This window comes from Lithobates pipiens, unplaced genomic scaffold (genome assembly GCF_037356315.1).
Source record: "Lithobates pipiens isolate NorthernLeopardFrog02 unplaced genomic scaffold, aLitPip1_a1.2 Scaffold_3, whole genome shotgun sequence".
Classification (NCBI taxonomy): Eukaryota; Metazoa; Chordata; class Amphibia; order Anura; family Ranidae; genus Lithobates; species Lithobates pipiens.
Window position 1 is genome coordinate 156,978,250 of NW_027507790.1, and position 14,519 is coordinate 156,992,768.

General features: G+C 39.6%; 1 protein-coding gene across 16 annotated transcripts in view; it reads left to right on the top strand.

Moving 5' to 3' along the window:
- The window catches only part of MEF2C (myocyte enhancer factor 2C), a 367,493-nt gene that overhangs the window by 299,019 nt on the left and 53,955 nt on the right, over positions 1–14,519 (top strand). For 11 of the 16 annotated variants that reach the window (XM_077462420.1, XM_077462415.1, XM_077462412.1 and 8 more), the window contains one exon: positions 6,678–6,821. In XM_077462420.1, coding sequence (XP_077318546.1) covers positions 6,678–6,821 — 144 coding nt within the window. Of the gene's footprint in view, positions 1–1,705; positions 1,850–6,677; positions 6,822–6,885; positions 7,024–14,519 lie in introns of those variants that run through there. The other 5 variants (XM_077462418.1, XM_077462422.1, XM_077462428.1 and 2 more) reach the window with 2 other exon arrangements.

Below are 14,519 nucleotides of genomic sequence, written 5' to 3' on the forward strand. Positions count from 1 at the left end.
TTTAGGATCATTGTCCTGCTGCAGAACCCAAGTTCCTTTCAGCTTGAGTACACGAACAGATGGTCGAACATTCTCCTTCAGGATCTCTTGGTAGACAGCAGAATTCATAGTTCCTTTTATCACGGCAAGTCTTCCAGGTCCTGAAGCAGCAAAACAGCCCCAGACCATCACACTACCACCACCATATTTTACTGTTGGTATAATGTTCTTTTTATGAAATGCAGTGTTCCTTCTACGCCAGATATACTTGGACACACACCTTCCAAAGAGTTCCACTTTTGTCTCATCGGTCCACAGAATGTTGTCCCAAAAGTCTTGGGGATCATCAAGATGTGTTGTGAAGAAATTGAGACGAGCTTTGATGTTCTTTTTGCTCAGCAGTGGTTTTCTCCTTGGAACTCTGCCATGCAGGCCATTTTTGCCCAGTCTTTCCTGATGGTGGAGGCATGAACGCTGACCTTAACTGAGGCAAGTGAGGCCTGCAGTTCCTTGGACGTTGTTGTGGGGTCTTTTGTGACCTCTTGGATGAGTCGTCGCTGCGCTCTTGGGGTAATTTTGGGCGGCCGGCCACTCCTGGGAAGGTTCACCACTGTTCCATGTCTTCGCCATTTGTGGATAATGGCTCTCACTGTGGTTCTCTGGATTCCCAAAGCTTTGGAAATGGCTTTATAACCCTTTCCAGACTGATAGATCTCAATTACTTTCTTTCTCAATTGTTCCTGAATTTCTTTGGGTCTCGGCATGATGTGTAGCTTTTAAGGATGTTCTGGTGGACCTTACTGTGTCAAGCAGCTCCTATTTAAGTGATGCCTTGATTGTGAACAGGTGTGGCAATAATCAGGCCTGGGTGTGGCTAGAGAAATTGAACTCAGGTGTGGACAACCACAGTTATAGTATGTTTTAACAAGGGGGGCAATCACTTTTTCACACAGGGCCATGATGGTTTGGATTTTTTTCACCTTTAATAATAAACACCTTCATTTACAAATTGCATTTTGTGTTTACTTGTGTTGTCCTTGACTATTGTTTAAATTGGTTTGATGTTCCGAAACACTTAAGTGTGACAAACATGCAAAGGAACAGGAAATGAGGAAGGGGGCAAACACTTTTTCACACCACTGTATGTGTGTATGTATGTGTGTATGTATGTGTGTATGTATGTGTGTATATATATGTATATATATATGTATATATGTATGTATGTATATGTGTATATGTGTATATATATATGTATAGTATATTTTATTTTATTTATTTTTATTTTATTTTTTTTGGTTGAACTGGATGGACTTGTGTCTTTTTTCAACCTGACTAACTATGTAACTATGTAACTATGTAACTATGTAACTTACCTGTAATGAAGTACATATGTCCCATGATGCACAGCCTGCTGGATTCTATAGAAATCTGCACTGTTGGGCTGTCATGTCCTCTTCCTCTTTCTGAACTTCCAGTTCTATGGGGGTTACCAGATTCGGGCCACTGGGCTCAGCTTCTAATATGATCTGATTGGGACACGCCCCCACCTGCCCTCCCTGTTATTGAGCCAAGTTCTTTCACTGATTACACTGTCTGTAACATGATCTGAGAATGGAGGAGAGAATCATGTGACTGATTAGACTCTTCCCTATTCACAGATCATGTTACAGGCAGTGAAATAACTTTTCTCAATGATAGGAAGCTGCATGTCCCCATCAGATTATCTTTAGTGCAGCTGAACCTGGAGACCCAAAGCTGTTATCCCCCACAGCTCAGAAAGTTTAATAGCAGGAAGAGGACAGGCAACACTGCAGTGAAGATTTCTACAAATTCAATCAGCCTGCACAACATGGGACATCCTTCATTATAGGTAAGTAATGTAACTAAAGTTGTATAAAAAAATAAATGTTTTTTAACTAAACTTTAGTATTAAGTTCTGATCAGGCTGTGCGTACTGTATGCACTGGAGTCTTTAGCTTTCAGTTCTGACTGGAGTGTGCCTATAACAGCGTGCACTGCATCTTATAAAGTTTTGGACTTTTGTGGTTTCTGAACGGGTTCTTATTTCATCATCATTTAATGATAAACTTAATTTATTCATCAACTTTGTATTGAAGTTATCTTGCCCTTCCTACTAAATAATGAATTGCATGTGCATTTGTGTGTTTAATGTAAATGTGAATTGCTGTATGTCCTATACTAACAGTAACTTTGATAAGATTACATGAACTTTAGCTGAGAAGCTGGCACCTGTTTACATGTGGCAATGTATACTTGTGTGCTTCAGCCTGTCACTGAAATGACACCAAGGGCTCTTTACAACACATTGTAAACAGCAGCAATGGGAAGTAACACTTGGCAACTAAACGCAGCTGGCAACACTCTACTGCATTAACTATTCATTGACTGGATACTATGGGTATTAGAGTGATATTGTACTAGAGTATTAAAAAGCATCTCCACCCAACTTCATAGGACATCAAATTCAACCCCCACCCCCCAGAAATCACCCCTATTAAACTTTTACTTTGAGTTCTTACAATAGCAAAGCAAAACATTGCTAGAGCCTGCAAGAAACCCAATCACAATAAAATTGAATCCATTATTTACATATTTGACAACCCAATCAGGCTTCAACACCACACACCTAGAAACATGACCACTACATCCACCCAGATCATATAACCTACGCCCCTGATTAAACTGAGATGGGTATTTAACCCACCCAAGATTCCACTCTTCCCCCACCCAAGCTAGTTAACCTCCACCTTCCTTACCATCAAGTTATTTATTTTAATTGTAGCCACAGTCTATATTTACAAAGCAATACTGTACATTCTTTACCAATTCTTTTTCTACAATTTGAACTTGTTCCTACCATGCCATGTAACTCCCTATCATTGGATGGCTAAATGTATATTTGGATATTCTCTTCCATTCAAATCTGTCTGTTTGGTTTTGGGTGGAGGTGCCGTTTCCCAAAGATAGGTAAATGTATGATTGTATCCTCAGCCTTTTTTCAGCACAGGGTGATCTTATAAATAGATATTATAACAAGATGCCACCTCTTTACACTTATGTGTGGGTTTTCCTAAAACAGCTATTTTGAAACAGTTATAAACCTGCCACAACCCGGCAGATTCAAATGTATTTAATAATGATAACAGCTACATTTATATACAGATCTCAACTGTTCCTGTTTAAGTCATGTTTGGCCCCTCCCCATCTCACTTTCCAAGCCATACTATTGGTCACTGAGGCCATCCATCACAATAAAGGACCGATAAGGAGCCTGGAGGGGCACACTCTGCTTATGCCCATTTCTTAAATCTGATCAGTCTCAATTTCCCAGGTTTGTGACAAGTTTACTTTTAGGTTGCCAGACCCGAACACCATTGTAACAAAAAATATCAAGTGTGATGAGCACTGCTCAGGGGAACATGTACTAATGCAAATAAAAAGGTAAAAAAAAAAATCCATGCAGCCCAGATCAGTTATTTTCCAGCACATATCTTTTGGCTCCTGCCGAGTAGATAAATGTTTGGTTGTTCGCCTAGATGCCCAAACAGCCAAGCCACAGGCTAAACTTGAACTCATTCCTACTCACTAGTCTTGTTAGTGATGCTTCTGCACTCATTTAAGGCAAACCTGTACTGTGCCCATATGTATTCATCTTTTCTGTGTTACTGTTCATCTGCCAGGAGCAGAGAAAATACCCAGTATTTCGGGTATGGGGGAGCATGTGACTCACTCCATGTGGCAATTATGTTTATTGTGGAGTGGCCCAGTGCTTTCACATGGTGGCTGGGAAGTAGCCCTATGCAACCTTTAACATTTAGAGCTTACACAGGGCAGCTTCTCCTGCTCCTGGCCTTTAATGGAGCAGCAAGGGAGCACAGGAAAGGTAAGTGTGTGCTGATGGGAAGGGGAGTTTTAAAGCTAACTGGGTGAAGCTCATGGTCATTTCTTATTGGTGCAAAAGAGCTACAGTAACAGCACTATAGCTAAGAAATGGGGCAGTAGACATGACTATGATTTCAGTTATTTAACACCCTTTACCCAAAATGAAAATAATAGTTTCCATCTCCTTGTATCTATTCAGTGAGGTCCCCTATCAGGCGCCTTATAAACGTCATGTAATGTATTCAACTCCAGTGTAATAATATATTACTATAATATAACATTATGAAAAACCAAAGCCAACTTTCATATGTGTAGGTGGTGAATTACTATAATGATCATTTTTACACATACACTTTGAACCTGTGCTTTCTTAAAACAGCTAATCAAATTCAAAGGAAATGTCTATTTTAAGCTTTCCCTAAAATAACTGATGGCTTCTAGTGAAGGTTTCCTTTACTAAATTATTCCCACAATGTGATAACCTGTGACTCCAGACTTATTCAATTCCCTGGTTAAAAATTAAAAAAAAGATTTTATAATTTCTTCAATACCACTTTATGATTGTTGAATGAATCAAATTTAGTTTTTATACCAAACATACAGGTGTGCTAGCAGCTCTGGGTGTTTATGCAGTTAAGATAACATATGGAAGGGCATGTATTTGTTCGAGCTGTTGTAGAAGTTATTTTCCCACAGATGTTTATTTTACCCATATATAACCTGTCAATCTCTAGATGCAATATCCTAATACATTTGCAGTGTACAGTATAAGATTACATTCCACTGTGTTCTGAATATTTATTTATATATTTATTATATCATTATTATTTTTATTTACCTATTTCATATTATGCCATTATGCCATATCTGCATTTTATACAAAGTAAGTGTGCATATTCTACAAAAATTAGGGCTATTACTGTTCGATTAATTAATTTTTTTAAATCGATTAATCGACTAATTTTGATTAATTATAATGCACATACAGATCCAACTACTTTTAGCTGATCTCCTTGCATTGCAGCTCTGCATTAGTCAGTGGTAAATGTGGTATACACTATATACAATCACCCGACACTAGTTAGTTTCCACAATCCATGACTTAACTTCACAGTTCACACAAATACGTTTTAAATTCAAACTGTAGCACTGATGTATTTTGACAAAAAAAAGTGTAAATTTTGAAAAAAACGCATTATTTTTTTATTTTTTGCTATAATAAACATCCCCAAAAAATATATTACATATTTTTCCCCTCAGTTTAGGCCGATACGTATTCTTCTACATATTCTTGGTTTAAAAAAATCACAATAATCTTTTATTGATTGGTTTGCGCAAAAGTTATAGCGTCTACAATATAGGGGATAGGTTTATGGCATTTTTATTATTTTACTTTTTTTACTAGTAATGGCGGCGATCAGTGATTTTTATCGTGACTGCGACATTATGGCAAACACATCGGACACTGGTGCTATTTTGGGACCATTCACATTTATACAGCGATCAGTGTGATTAAAAATGCATTGATTACTGTGTAAATGTGACTGGCAGTGAATGGGTGAACACTAGGTAGCGCTGTATGAGTTAAGTGTGCCCTATGGAGTGATTCTCACTGTGGGGGGAAGGGCTGTGTGTGACACATCACTGATCATCCCTCCCGATTACAGGGAGCTACGATCAGTGACAGTGTCACTAGGCAGAATAGGGAGATGCTTGTTTACATTAGCATTTCCCTGTTCTTCCTCTCCGTGAGGCGATCACAGTATGCCCGCGAACATTGAGTCCGCGGGACCCGCTGTCAGGCTTGCAGAGGGCACGCGTGCTAGCCAAGCCTCACAAGATCATGTACAATAACGTCATTTTGTGCAGCAGAGCCAACCTGCCACAGTAAAACTGTGGCGACTGGTCCGCAATTGGTTAATGAAGTGGTTTGACTTTTACAGCCTCAAGTAGGGTTGTCTGAAATAATGTTATGATGTTGCTATTTTACTGCTCTTGCATGAAAATATTCTAGAAAATATTTCAGATAACAATACAACATACAGTATATCTAGCCTACACAGGTTAACACCATATAATGTGGCAGATTTCCTAAGTGCCCCTGTTATTTTAACTGTGTCCTCAAGAAACCTGATGACAGAACTGGAACTCACCTTAGGTGCTCTCCCGAGGTGGGCTGTCCGCGATGGAAAGGAATTAAGTTGCAGCAATAAATGAGGAGAGATAACCCAATGTGTGACCATTTTAAAACACAGCAGGCCTCAGATAGCTGGACAGAGTGGCTCAATACACATTAGTGCAACTACCAAACATTGAGTGGTCAACAGATACATGTTTAGAGTTTCCACTTCAAAACTTGGTATGGGGCCATATGTGAGCCAATATGGATTTAAGTCACACTTACATACTGTGTACAGTTCCTCAGATCTGGGCTTATGGTGAGAACACAATAAATGGCACCTTATCACTAAAATCTATCATATATCACTAAAATCTTATCATATCACTAAAACTGGTGGAATGGTAATAAAATCTATTTTCCTGTGAGAGGTATATTTATGCAAACTGTGTCCAGTATGATGTCACTATGTTTTGTAAGTTTTTGCAATGGTTTTCTTAACATTTCTGACCAAGTTTTCCTTTTAAACAGCTTTTAGTCCTTAAAATCTCTTTATATATCAATTTCTGTTTATTTTTCTGTTGTTAACCTCTCTGTTAAAAATAAATCATCGATTCCCCTGGACCTAGGCTCCGTACACTGCTGCGGACTAAGTTGTCCAACTTATGTGTTTCAGACGTTAAGAAAGAAAGGACTTAATGGTTGTGACAGTCCAGATCCCGATGCAGACGATTCAGTAGGTCACAGCCCAGAGTCTGAGGACAAGTACAGAAAGATAAATGAAGATATTGATCTAATGATCAGCAGGCAAAGATTGTGTGTAAGTACTCTGGACATCCGTTCACGTTTTTGATATATTTGTGATATTTCTCTAAACCTGGCAGGCATTGAACAAGAAAGAACACAAAGGCTGTGACAGCCCTGATCCCGACTCTACTTATGCCCTCACCCCACGCACTGAAGAAAAATATAAAAAAATTAATGAAGAGTTTGATATTATGATCAAGAGCCATAAAATACCTGTAAGTACCCAAGGTTACATGGCTGGTCTGCTGACTACTGCTGACGTAACACCCCCTTAACCCTTGCAGTGCTGATTTCTCATTCAGAACACTTTCAATGGTATGATACCCCCCCCCCCCCTCAAAAAAAAAAAACATCCTAAAGCAACCTAATTCATCTAGCTATAAAACACACACTCTGCCTCAAAGCTGTGGGGCATGTGCAAGAGAATTTGAGGAACTGAAGTACTTACCTACCTTTCCTCTTTTATAAACAAAGAAAAAAAAACTGAAAGGCCAAATAATATAAAAAAAATAAAAAAAATAATTTGAAAAGTTGGCCAGTTAGATGACATAAAGTCAAGGGCTTTTTCCTAATGGCACTTGAATTGTGGGTTATAAGCTGCATCCACCAAAAGCATTTCTAGGCAATAGTGAAGCAAGTTATAAAAAGACATAATCAGCTATCAGGTTAATAAGACTTCATCACAGATTATAAAAATCACTGTGGTTAGGGCCTGGTTGGAGTAGCTATTTCAACCACATATTAGATCCAGGGTAGTATAGTACTCAACCAGTTTAGCTTCATTGAAAAGTGTGTTAAAAGTGTGAACCGGGCTTTAGAGGGTACCTGCACTGTGGATGAAGGCTCAACAGAGACACCTTTGGAGAGCAACGTTGTTAATCTAGGGGAAGGGGGTGTTAGATGCACTTGCAGCTTTAGATACACTATTCAAATTGAACCAAACTCCAGCTAAAACTTTTTAAGAAGTTACAGTAACCATTTTTTTTTTCCGTTTGGGATAAAGGTTTTACATAAATGAAAAAAGCTGATCATTTTAAGCACTCCTGTGAGTGGTAAATGGTTTGTCTCATCCCTCTAACTGCTATGCCTTACTGGCCTAAAAAAAAAGAAAACAAATGCAGCCACCACATCTAAGAATAGGCAAGCTGCAATATAATAAATGTTTCCATTTGGGTTTAATACTGCTTTAATCTTAACAAAACAGAGACAGCCAGCAACTTCCAGTCTGGCCAACCGATTCTTCCCGTAAGATCCTTCCTGTAGGGCAGGGGTAGGGAACCTCGGCTCTCCAGCTGTTTTGAAACTACAAGTCCCATGATACATTGCAAGACCATAACGATCACAGGCATGATTCCTAGAGGCAGAGGCATGATGGGATTTGTAGTTTAAAACAGCTGGAGAGCCGAGATTCCCTACCCCTGCTGTAGGGGGTGTCTGCGCAGGTTGAAGTGCACCCAAAGACATGCAATAGACTACCCATCTAGCCACAATTGATTTTGGTTCAACTAACTTTAAAATTGTCTTAGTCAACCGAAGACAGTCAATATCCAGCTTAGGTAGGCACGTTGTTCTATTTGCGCTAGAATGTAACCTGTAAATACCTAAAACTATAATCCTAATATGAAATGGCAGGTAATAAGAATGCATGAAATCTTGTTACTAGGGCACAATCACGCTGGTGTGCTGGGGTGATACTAAAGCAGTCATAAGCTTTGCTTTTCTTAAGTAGTCTGTGTTCATTTCCATGCTTGTAAAGTAGAGCTAAATTTAATATCCAAACCCTGAAGAAATTCACATGCCTTGCCAGTCGTTTAAGAGAAATAACTTTGCATGAGCTTTTCTTTCTTTTGTTTTTAATGTAATGTATAATATGATGCATGTTTACATGCATATTAAATCACTGAGTGATTGATTATTTTACTAGAGTGGGATGACATATATATGTAAATGTGTGCTGTGGGCTTTTTCTGTTCTTTGTTCATTCTGTTTACCGCAGAGTTGTCTTAACCTGTGTAGCACTGAATTAAAGCAGAACTCTAACTGGAAAAGTGAGATATTGTTTTGACTAGAGGATTCTTTTATATTGCAAATGCAATGGATCAGCATATTCAACCACCTGTCTGCCATTAAACTAGTTTATAATATGCAGTCTAGGATGTGATACCATGAAATAATTGAATCTGCCTATTTCCTCTGCTATATCCTCCTGATGACTGACAGTATACAAGTATCCCACCTACAGTAGAAGGTCCATTGCTTTGTGACTATAGTTTTTGATAGCTGGTTAGTATAAAGGGGAAGTTCTCACACATGGGAATTTAGGAATATGTAAAGCAATAGTCCAAATATAATATATTGCAGCTCACCAGTCTTTAGGTGTGGTGGCTGCATTTATTTTCCTTTAAATGTTAAACACACTTTCTGTAAGTGCAGAAACATACCTGTTGATCTTGCAAGTAATCCCATGCACTTGCAATGTCTTGAACATAGAACTAATATCTCAAACAATGTTATCAGCTTTCCCAGCCATTGACTGTTACTCCATAGACATCATAGTGAGTATAGTCACTCTAGATGAGAGTCTGTTACTGACAGGGTTACTAGGTCAAAATTTAAGTGATATTTTAATAGATAGTTTAAAAATAACAAACATGTTATAGTTACTTGCTATGTGCAGTGGTTTTGCACAAAGCAGCCCAGAACTTCCTCTTCATGGTTCCCCCGTGGAAGCCCCTCCTACCTGCCGAGTGCCCCCCCACAGCAAGTAGCTTGCAATAAGGACACCCGAGTCGAGCCGCTGCTCTGTGTGTCCATTCAGACATGGAGCCATGATGGCTCGGTCCTGCCCTCTCTCTCTGCTCATTGGCTCACTGACTTTGATTGACAGCAGCGGGAACCAATAGCGCCCCACTGCTGTCTCAGCCAATGAGGAGGGAGAGTCCCGGACAGCCAAGACTCTTGTGTAACATCGCTGGATTGAGATGGGGCTCAGGTAAGTATTAGGGGGACTGAGGGGGGCTGCTGCACATAGAAAGTATTTTTTAATCTTATATTCTATAAAAAAACGTTCTGCCTTTATAACTTTAATGTAAAAAAGAAAAGCCTAAAAAGGAGAAAAAGAATGCAGCTATCACATTGAATGCTTAGTATGTTGCAAAATAATGCATTTTTGCATACAATTAACCTCTTCCCATTATCTCCGTGTGGCCCTTTAACTTATCTTAAGGTGGGAGGATAGGACGGACTAACTCTATTAAATATAAAGAAGTGCGGAAACTTTTTGAAGACCCCTCATATATAGATCTATATATAGACAAATTATATAAGTCAATTATATAAGACAAATTATATATATATATATATATATATATATATATATAATTTGTCTTTCGTATGAAGCATTATTTACATTTAAGGGGAACAGGTCACCCATATGGGCACTGATGAGGATGAGAGCTCCGTTAATGTACATAGCATGGTGCTTTCCCATCCAGGCTGTCCTGTTAAGGTGTCCTCACATTCTTGGGTGACTAGATAGTTACAGTATGTTTTCACACAAGCTCTTTTAGATGCTTATGTAGCAGAGATGCAATCTGAGAGCAGGGACATGAATGCCTTCTAAAATCTCCTGATGATCATAGCTATAGCAGCTGTTGGCACTGAGACAGACAGGAGGAAAGGATTACTAGTAGGTGGATAAGCGGGCATTTCACTGGGTTATGTGAAATCCACAAGACTTAGACACATTCACTTGTCCTATGCAAATATTGATTAGAGAAGGCAGTTCATAAATATAGAAGGAATTTCGTTTGCACCAGAGCAGGCCGGGATGGGCAGCCAGCCCAGAGTACAGTAAACATTGCTGTACATTTGTATGAACTCATTATCACAGCAAGAAGCAATGGGACTGTCTTATCAAGAATTTATTTGCTGTACTCTTCCTATTTGAAAGAGAAGCAGTCAAATAAATGGTTTAATATGTCAGAGCTGCATTTTAAAACAAAATATATGGACTTGAAAACCTCTGCAATGAAAACCTGAAATAAAACAAATGGAGCCCAGAGTCAATTGCTGACCTTGTGCTCCACAAAAGAGCAATTCAGCCTGTGGTTCTTGTGGTTTCAAAGTATAGGGTGCCCTGGTCTGGAGGCTGGACACTGCCATTTTATACAGGAAGGATGGCACCATCAAAATGACAGCCTCACAGACGCTCTAAACACATGGCACACTAAATCCATTTTTGGTTTGTCTTGCCCACCTGACCACAAACTAGGGGTGGTAAGAAAACACAGGCCAGCAGTTAAAATGCACAACGGTAAGCCTTTGCTCATGCAGAAAGAAAGATCCATTGAATGAGCTGAACTGTGGATATGAAACATGGGTTATATCTGTAACCACCAGTACAAAAAAGAACCTGACTTCTCCATCCATAAGAAAACACAGCCTGCGCCAGCAGAAAAAGCTGGCTATGGCACTTCATGAAAAGGGTCGCTCAGGATTCCGCAGAAAGAGCCTAAGGACATAAAATTTTGTGGTCCAAAAACATCTGATAATAATTAGATGTGCATTTGTACTTTGGAGGAGAACATTATTAGAGCTCTTTACTAAACATGCTTGAGATTAAAGAGGCTCAGCTAATTACTAGAGAAATGTGTGTGGGTCATTGCGGCCACAATGTATGACGAATTGCATCTGTGTCATTGTGTATTCCAGCTAGTTCATTCAGAAAAAAAAACATTTTTTTCAGGTTTCTAGTGCAGATAAGAAAATTGAGAAACTAATTGAACTTTTTGAGTTGCATGGGCAGTTTTATTTTCAAACTCTGACACACAAGGTTCACTTCGGCTATATTAATAAACAAGGATATTTTACGAAGACAGAACATGAGGCCACTTTACTTACATAGTGCAAAAATATTATGCAGCACTTTACGGCTTGGAGAAATCACAATATAAACATGCATAGAGGAATCACATAATGAGACAATGGAACAAAAGGTGGGAGAGCCCTGCCCCAAAGTCCTTACAGTCTAACGGAAATAGGGGAAGTCATATATGAAGACCAAGTGCATATTTATAGAAAGGATCAGCTACGTCTAATTATAAAACAGAATACATTTATATAAATGCTGAGTAAATCAGTCACCTGGTTGTGTTCTGTTCAATGACCAAAATAAAGTGCAGCTAGGGCCAGATGTGTATAAAAGGGGATCGTACTAGCAGGAGGAAGAATGGTCAAGTAAGATTAGAAAAAAAGTAATAAATAGCAATATAGAGGTCAGATATAGGGCAAGAGACTATAATTAGATACTTCAGGAACACTGGGTGTGAAAAAACATTTTATGCCTGTGTTAAAAAATCCACACGCATGAACAATAAATATTAGGAAACAATGAGGAACCTTCATTTACTGTAGGAGTGGAGCGTTTTTAGTTTTAATATGAGTTTTCACTTTTCAGAATTAATTTTTACTTATCTTAGGGAATTAGATGAAACAAAGTGAAAATTCACTTTGCAAAGAATATCAAATACAGACAGTCCCCGAGTTACAAACATCCAACTTACATCCGACTCATAAAAATGGAGGGAGACAACAGGAAGTGAGAGGAAATCGACCCCTAGGAAGGGAAAGTCTCTCTTGTGACGCCGCATACACACGATTGGAATTTCCTGCAGACTAGGTCCGACGGTCATCCCAACAGGCTTTCGGCGGAGTTCCATCAGACTTCCAAATGAACGAACTTGCCCACACACGAACGGACTAAGTCCATTCGAAAGTCCGTTCATTTTGAACGCGATGACCTAAGACAGAACTAGAAAAGGAATTGGAATAGCCAGTAGCCAATAGCTTCCCTTGCGTCGTATTTGGTCCGTCGGACCAGCATACAGACGAATGGTTTTCCCGATAGGAATTGAGTCCGCCGGATAGATTTGAAACGTTCTATTTCTAGGCCTGTCGGATTTTTAAAATGAAAAATGATCGGATTAGCCCTCACAAGATCGGAATGTCCGACGGACTGATTCTGTCGCACCTAGTCTGCCGGAAAGTCTGGTCATGTGTACGCAGCATGAGAGTTATTATGGGAAAAAGGTGTCTACACTGAAGCTTTATCACCAATCCTTGTTTCCACAACAACCCACAATATTCAAAATCCAATTGTCATAGGGATAGAAAGTCAGATGAAGTCTTCTGAACAGGGGCACAGACAGCAAAATAAACATTACAGGGGTGTTAACCCTTCCCTATGCTTTCCAAAAAATGAAAAAAATGTTTTTTTTTGTCTGGAGTTACACTTAAAAAATATATATGTTCCAAATTGCATACAAATTCAACTTAAGAACACTCTACAGAACCTTGTTTATAATCCGGAGACTGTCTGTACGTGCAAAGAGAAAAAATGATTGACTTTTGTTTGTGCATGATAACATTATTTAAATCAGCACAAATTTACCTAATTCTTTAGGTTAAGTAAAAAATAATTTTACTTTCCTCTTTAGTGAATCAATATTCAGGGTAGCAAATTCCATAGAATATGGGTAGTATGGGTAGTATGGGAGATGAAAAATAATGGATTTAGGATGTACTCTACACTAGGTATGGTCGCATGCCTTGTACCCCACTCCTCCGCTGGTCTGTGATCACATTATGCTAGGTCTGAATGTGTTAGTGCCATAACCTTTGCCCGCCTTATCACAGTGATCTCTGCTTCTGAGCTCTGTAAGTGCTTAGTGACCCACAACAGTTTGGTGCTAGGCACTATTAAGGACCACACATATGCATACTGTGCTGGAGTTTAATTGATCTGTGCCCAAGACTACCTCCTTCAAGTGGGCCAGGGCACAGTAAGCAGACACTAGTCAAACAGCTGGACTTTGGGGGTCACACAGGCACAGTATGTAGATCCTAGTGTGAGCACACCCCTAGACCCCATTCACACTAGAAAGCAATGTGGGAAAACCACGTTACGTGCACGTTTCTTGCACCATGTTAAAATTGCACTGCAGTTGTGCTCCACAACGGGTCTCAATGGTAAATTATTGACACCCCTAATGTAAGTCGCAAGTGCAGTGCATTTGCATGCACCGGATTGCATGGTACGGAAGTAGAAGTTGCAGTGAGTTTCCAAAAGTAGTGCATGCATTTGTTGGAGTGTGATTTAAGCCCATTCAAAATGAATGAGCTCAAATCGCACAGCATTGAACTGAATGTGAATCATACCACAACATCTGTACATGTGTAGTATAAACCAGCCCCTAGAGAACGCAGGACACTTAACGTGGTTCTAAAGGCAGGAGGTTTTTCATTGTAATGCATTATATGCAGCAGCCCCCCTCAGCCCCTCTAATATGTAACTAATACTTACCTGAGCCCTATCTCGATCCAGTGATGTTGCACAAGAGCAGCGGCACTGACTGATTGACTGGAATAAAGCAGCGGGCGCCACTGGCACCCACTGCTGTCAATCAAAGTAAGTGAGGAGAGAGAGGGACCGGGACCGAGCCACAACTCTGTGTCTGAATGGACACACAGAGCAGCAGCTCAGCTCGGGTGCCCCTCATAGCAAACTGCTTGCTGTGGGGGGCACTCTGCAGGAGGGAGGGGCCAGGAGTGCCAAAGAGGGACCCGAGAAGAAGAGGATCTGGGCTGCTCTGTGCAAAACCACTGAACAGAGCAGGTAAGTATAACATGTTTGTTATTTTTAAATAAAAAA